At 46.8% G+C, this 7,500-nt stretch overlaps 1 protein-coding gene across 2 annotated transcripts in view; it reads right to left on the minus strand.

The window, feature by feature from the left end:
• LOC308158502 (RNA-binding motif, single-stranded-interacting protein 3-like) overlaps positions 1 to 7,500 on the minus strand; it is a gene marked incomplete at both ends in the record, with an annotated part of 211,336 nt that overhangs the window by 100,267 nt on the left and 103,569 nt on the right. For both annotated transcript variants that reach the window (XM_080532138.1, XM_080532139.1), the window contains one exon: positions 5,918 to 6,009. In XM_080532138.1, the coding sequence (XP_080388264.1) occupies positions 5,918 to 6,009 (92 nt within the window). The remainder of the gene's footprint in view (positions 1 to 5,917; positions 6,010 to 7,500) is intronic.

A 7,500-nucleotide genomic window follows, 5' to 3' on the forward strand; every position in this document is an offset into this window, starting at 1 on the left:
ACCATAATATAACCTATTAATTGAGATATTATTTCAAACCGCTGTCAGTGTGGAGTGCATTCCAACTTCCCTGCTTGACCTCTAATTACAATGAGTTGAAGAAGCATAATACTAGAAACATAATAATAATAATAATAATAATAATAATAATAATAATAATAATAATAATAATAATACTACTACTAATACTAATACTACTACTACTACTACTACTACTACTACTACTACTACTACTACTACTAATAAGAATAATAAGAATAATAGTAATAATAATAATAATAGTACACTAATACAATTAATAACAATAACAATAACAATAACTACTGCTACTACTACTACTACTACTACTACTACTACTACTACTACTACTACTACTACTACTACTACTACTACTACTACTACTACTACTACTACTACTACTACTAATGTATTACATGTATAAAGTGCTGTGAGTAGTAGATACAGATTTACACACACACACAGTCAGTCATGTATAAAGTGCTGTGAGTAGTAGATACAGAGGAATAAACACACAGTAGTAGTAGTGAGTAGTAGATACAGAGTTATAAACACAACAATAATAATGATGTATTATGTATAAAGTGCTGTGAGTAGTAGATACAGAGGTATAAACACAGTCAGTCAGTATCAATACAGTATGACGGTGCTAATCCCAGTGTGATGATAATGTAGGTCCATTAAAATGTTACGCTAATGCTCCCACCCCCTGAGAGAAAATATGGACGGATTGTTACTCTCTCTCTCTCTCTCTCTCTCTCTCTCTCTCTCTCTCTCTCTCTCTCTCTCTCTCTCTCTCCCTCCCTCCCTCCCCCTCTCCCTCCCCTCCTCCGTCTGATAGGTTTGTAACTTTGTTCATTAGTGCTGGCCTGTCTCCTGCTGCCACGGCTGTGTGAGGTGACACTACTGCTGGCAGGCAGGCCTCTCTCCTCCATCTTGCTCCCTCTATCTCTCTCTCTCCCTCTATCCCTCTCTCTCTCCCACCATCTCTCCCTCTATCCCTCTCTTTCTCTCTCTCTCTCTGTCCCCCTTCATCTCTCTCCCTCCCTCTATCCCTCTCTTTCTCTCTCTCTGTCTCTCTCCCTCCATCTCTCCCTCTCTCTCTCTCCCTCTATCCCTCCCTTTCTCTATCTCCATCTCTCTCTCTCTCTCTCTCTCTGCACGTCTCCCGGCTGCTTGGGAGAAATAATTTACCTCACGTGGCGCTCCTCCGGATGATTGAAGCGTAATTAGAAGACTGAGACAGTGAGAGCCAATGGTGGAGCTGCGAAGCGGGAGCTCGTCAGATGGTCCGTCTCTCTCTCCGTCTCTCTCTCCGTCTTTCTCTCTCTCTCTCTCTCTCTCTCTCTCTCTCTCTCTCTCTCTCTTTCTCTCCCTGGCTCTTGCTGGCTTTGCCCTTCAAAAGTTACACTCTTAAAAAAAAAAAAAAAACACAAAAAAAACTGTTCTACCTAGAACACAAAAGAGTTCTTCTTCGGCTGTTCCGTGTACCGAGGGTTTCCGAAAGGGACTCCCCAGGGTTCAACATGGAGCCCATTGTTCTTTCTAAGAGGGCAACACTCCAGGGAGGCTGCAAGACAAGCTGCTGCATTAGTAGAGGTGATATGATGCATCGGTACATGGCTTTACCCTCCGACAGACTGGTTAGAGTGAGAGTGAGAGACATGCTAACATGAAGGGGAAGCGGAGGAGGGCTGTGTACTATATGAGCTGTGTGATCCTGTCACACTGTCACTATGGGAACAGACAGGCAAAGCTGGAAGAGGACCTGGGTGATACTTTACCACAGATCAAAGCAATAATATAACTGCGTGTGGAAGTACACGATACGTGGCGATGTGAGCAGCTTCCATATTGATGGATCGCGCGCGAGAACACACACAAACATACAGAGGGAAGTAACATCAGGGGCCTCTATGACACCCGTTTCAATGGGAAAATGAAGATGAGAGACCGTGCTGATTACCGCACTTCTTCTGAGACCATTATGGTTGATGAAAAGCACTGCTTTCAATGGTAGGGTTGGAATGGCATAATAGCCAAGGTGGGATACTCCGAATGAATAGACGTCTGCAATGCTGAGTAAGCACCTGTACCTCCAAGTATGCCCAATTATCCTTCCTTTGGCATACATTCTCTCTACTAGAAGGGCTAAACTTAACCACTGCCTGCGGGTGTGTGTGAGCGTGTGTATGTGTGTGCGTGTGTATGTGTGTGCGTGTGTGTGTGTGTGTGTGTGTGTGTGTGTGTGTGTGTTCCTGCAGGGCTAGCGATTCCCAGCCACTCACAGCAAGGGCATTGTCAGCTATACATTCGATTTAAGCCGAGAGGTCATCGTCTATTTAACATTTAACTGTAAACTGGGAGGTCTTCTGACACTGTATCAATGTGTCAAAAGAGTCACCCTTAATGGTCATAATAATAATACTGCTGACAGACTACAGATACCTGCCTAGGGGCTTCCTATGCCTTCCTATACAGTATATGAATATAAATGTAATATTGAGAGGGATTTCCCCAGAGAAAGAGAGAGAGAGAGAGAGAGAGAGAGAGTAGAGAGAGAGAAAGATGGCCTCCTTCAATATCAGTTATCTATGTTTAAGCATTACCTGACACACAAACACTCACACACACACACGCACACACACACACACACACACACGCACATGCACACACACACACACACACACACACACACACACACACACACACACACACACACACACACACACACACACACACACACACACACACACAAACCCCCTGCCTTCGTTCCTGTCCCTGTACTAGAGGCTTTTACACAGGTTTTTAAAAAAAAACTGTTGCTCTCAGGGAATAAACACTGTATTCAATGTGGTATATTTAAGGCCAGAGGTTACATCAAGTATATCAAATGCATAATATGATTTGGAGATACAACAATGATACCATACCACCTACTGCACACCTGTATCATGGCAGGTTCAGGTAGCACACAACGAGAGAGAGAGAGAGAGAAATAACATCAAAAAAGCTTGGTTTTCATGCCTATACTATCAGAAAGACTAAAACAAAGTTAGATATCATCTCCATAAAGACTGTGTTGTCTGCAAGCAGCCAGCTGTCAGGTGGAATTGCTTCTCAGACGCGGCCAGCGCAGCGCAGGGCGCTCACCCCATAATTCAGTTTGATTGGCTCAAGGGGGAAATGGCAGGCTGCGGGGAGAGAGAGGAGAGGCGCTCTCTTGACAGGTTTGTGTTTGTGTGTGTGTGTGTGTGTGTGTGTGTGTGTGTGTCTGTGTGTGTCTGACAGGTTTGCATCTGCGGTGGGAGACGAAGCATTTACTTGTTATCATGCTGTCTTCTCTGGTGTCAGTTTTCACAGGGAGGAAAGCTATCCAGGCACAATGACACTGAGGATGAAGTCCTCAGATAGGTGTGAGAGTGGGAGTTACCCCCACATGATTACACACACACACACACACACACACACACACACACACAGACACGCACAAACACACAGACACGCACATACACACACGCACGCACATACACACACGCACATGCACATGCACACACAGGCGCACACGTACACACACACCACACACACACACACACACACACACACACACACACACACATACACACACGCACACGTACACGCACATGCACAGAAACACACACACACACACACACACACCGTTGGTACTCTCTCCCGCAGCTCCTTCTAAGGTAGGGAGTAACAGGGAGGTAGGCATGGGGAAGTGTCCGTTAGGTCCCTTAATTATGGCTCGTCTCCACCTTCAGACTGTCACCCTCCCCAGGCGGAGGAGGAGGAGGAGGAGGAGGAGGACATGAAAGGAAGACAATGTTTCATGTTCCCTCCATATCTCCAATTGAGCAGGGAGACAGATGGAGACAGGAGGTAGGCGGAGGAGAGAGAAATAAGGACCTATTTTCCTTCCCTCCCGTCTCCTCTCCTCTCCTCTCTCCTCTCTTCTTTCTGGTCCCCGCTCCCAGCTGTGTTTAAAACAGGGAACCTTAATAAAAGCCATTTAATGGCGCGGCTGCGGGAGAAAAAAAAAAAAGGTGCAACTTGATTACTCTGACGGTTTAATTTAATGAGCTCAAAGCCACTAGCTCTGATTCGCTGTCGCCTTTATTACTTTGTTGTGAGGAGATATATACGTAGGTGTCAGAGTGGTGCCGAGGGAGGGGAACCAGCAAGTGTGTGTGTGTGTGTGTGTGTGTGTGTGTGTGTCTGTGTGTGTGTTCAGTCACTGAGGGTGGCAGTTGTTGTCTGTGTGATTTCCACCTGCCCGTAGCTCTCCTGGGTCTCCTTCCCACACTCTCTGGGGCCTCCACACATGGAAACAACAGTCTCAAAGTCACAGTCACATACGTGCTGTGTTAATGAATGCTTGTATGTGTGTGTGTGTGTGTGTGTGTGTGTGTTAATAGAGAGGGTATACGACATGGAGGATAGACAGACTAGATAGAGATACGGTTATGTCAATAACCATCAAACCAGCCCTTAACGTCCCTCAGACCCGTGATAAAGGGAGAGTGCTGTAGCAGGGCACGCACGCACACACACACACACACACACACACACACACACACACACACACACACACACACAGACACACAGACACACAGACACACGCACACATGCCCTTAGTCCATGATGTGGTCGAGAACAGTGAACATTCAGAAGTAAGCTCTAACACGCACGTATGCTCGCACACACACACACACACACACACACACACACACACACACACACACACACAGACACACCCACACGCATACACATACACACACACACACAAACAAAAAGACCAGCCACAAGACTGTTAAAAAGGTCAGCCGTTTCATACAGGGACAAAAGCCAGCTCCGCAGAACGTTGACTGAAGAAAAGAAGGCAATGCTAGGAATACAAAGAGAGGTCTTAAACGGAGTGGGGAGAGAGGAGGAGAGAGCGGGGACCCTCATCAGTATGCTGCGGGCCGGGCCTCTTATAAATATTGGAGCAAGGACTCGCGGTGGAGAGGGGAAACGGGTAAATGGTGTATTTGAAAAACGGCGCACCTGAGCACCTCGCCGGATATCATCTCCAACCCCGGAGCGACTCCCACCAGATCTGATCAGAATAATGGTGCTATCACCTCCATCACCACCACTATCCTCCCCATGAATGTTCAAGTCTAGAGTTTTTTTTATTTTTAGATGAATCTTAGGAAAAGGAAAGGAAGGTTCAGTCAGGCGTTACGTAAAAAAACTAAACAAACAGCCAAATGTCTGTGTTCTTATTGGACAGTGTTTTGAGAGTGTTCTGATTCGTTGAGAATCATGTCTCTAATGCAGCAGGCGGTACAATATTAATGGCACACAGTCTAGTCAAAAACGGTTTAGTAGTTGGGGTAGAAATGTGTGCGCGTGTGCGTGTGTGCGTGTCCGTGTGTGTGTGTGTGTGTGTGTGCGTGTGTGTGTGTGTGTGTAACAGAGGACTGAAGACACAAAGCAGACCTGGCCTACTGCAAGGCCACAGGGGCCTGCCACCATGTCACACTGAATCACACACACACACACACACACACACTACACAACACACACACACACACACACTACACAACACACAGAGCATGCTACCACAGCCCATATTCAGTAATGAGAACAGACCTTGTATACTATAGCACTGCGAGCAAGTCATCTAACCAAGGCACTATAAAGGGACTCTATAAAATGTTTATAGAGCAAAGTCGTCCCACAGAAGTGTGTGTGTGTGTGTGGGGGGGGTGCTCGCAGATGGATCATACAGTAACACAGTCATACTATACATTAATGACAATGTAGCAACAATGCTAACAATAATGCTAACTGTCATGGAGAGCGAGGTTGGGATGCTTACAGTCCTTACCTTGGCCATTTGAGCCTGCACCCCGGTGGCCTTGAGAGACGACACGGCCTTCTGTGCTGCTGCCGGGCTGTCAAAGTCAACAAAACCATAACCTGCAGGGAGAGAGAGAGAAAGAGAGCGAGAGAGAGAGAGATTAGAATAAAGACATTTAATACAGGTCGCCTCTGAGGGGGTAGAATGACAGGGCTTGGTAATTGCAACAGAAACAGGTGAGCAACATGAGTCCAGAAGCTGCCAGTTCTCATCTGGACTGAGTGAGACACGGCCTGGTGATTAGCCACGCTGACTCCCCTACGGGGACGCCCATGCATGTTAATCAGAAGCATACGCACTGTACGTACGCCCACTGTTTAGCAACAACCGACACAGCCACCCACCCGAACCAACACACACAGGACTCACACACACACACACACACACACACACACACAGCAGGGGAGGCCGGCCGCTGGTGGAGCACCGGCTAATTGGACCGGCATGGAATGGAAACACACGTGGTGTGTGACACCATTCCCTCATTCACACATCTATGCGTTCCAATGAAAACGACCTCCGACTTCTACCTCCACCAGCCTCCCCTGTGGCAAACAGGCGGTGTGCTTCGTTAGCAAAGCGAAAGAAGGAAAAGAAAAGACGTGTGTATCGTAGCAAACAGATTAATTTGCTGCCGATCGGTGAAGCACTGCGTAAAAAAAAAGAGCAAGGGACCAGATTAATCTTGGTTTACAGATCGACACCTTCCCCATCCCACTTATTCTTTGTTCGGAAATCCAGCTTTCTTCATCCTCTGTGCACAAAAATGTGTTAATTGCTCACGGGATCCCCACAGAACGGCCACCCCTTCAAACCCGGATGTTTGAAAAGCCTGATGTCTGATGTTGGCCATCATCGCCGTCGCTACCAGCCCCATTAGTTGGGAGACATTTCAAAGGCGTCTTAATTCCCTCCCTAGTAACAAATCTTTCAAAGGCTGACAGCCGAGTGTAGGAGTGCCGTTTTTCCACAGTTTCTTTCTTTCTTTCTCTCTCTCTCTTTCTCTCTCTCTCTCTCTCTCTCTCTCTCTCTCCCTCTCTCTCTCTCCCTCCCTCTCTCTCTCTTTTTCTCTCTCTCTCTCTCTCTCACTCAGTCTCTCTCTCTCTCTCTCACTCCCTCTCTCTCTCTCTCTCTCTTTCTCTCTTTCCCCTTTCTGTCAAAACCCCCTCTGGACGTTCATCAGTGGAGACAGGAGAAGGAGGAGTGTGTGGTGATGATGTATGAGTAGAAGGAGAGGTGTGTGGTGATGATGTATGAGTAGAAGGAGAGGTGTGTGGTGATGATGTATGAGTAGAAGGAGAGGTGTGTGGTGATGATGTATGAGTAGAAGGAGAGGTGTGTGGTGATGATGTATGAGTAGAAGGAGAGGTGTGTGGTGATGATGTATGAGTAGAAGGAGGAGTGTGTGGTGATGATGTATGAGTAGAAGGAGAAGTGTGTGGTGATGATGTATGAGGAGTGTGTGGCGATGATGTATGAGTTGTTGGGATCTCGGTGTTCCCAGGGATGTATCAGCGGCCGGGTCACGCTGGTGTTAATTAAAATGTGGT

Source organism: Nansenia antarctica (assembly GCF_963989245.1).
Source record: "Nansenia antarctica genome assembly, chromosome: 5".
Classification (NCBI taxonomy): domain Eukaryota; kingdom Metazoa; phylum Chordata; class Actinopteri; order Argentiniformes; family Microstomatidae; genus Nansenia; species Nansenia antarctica.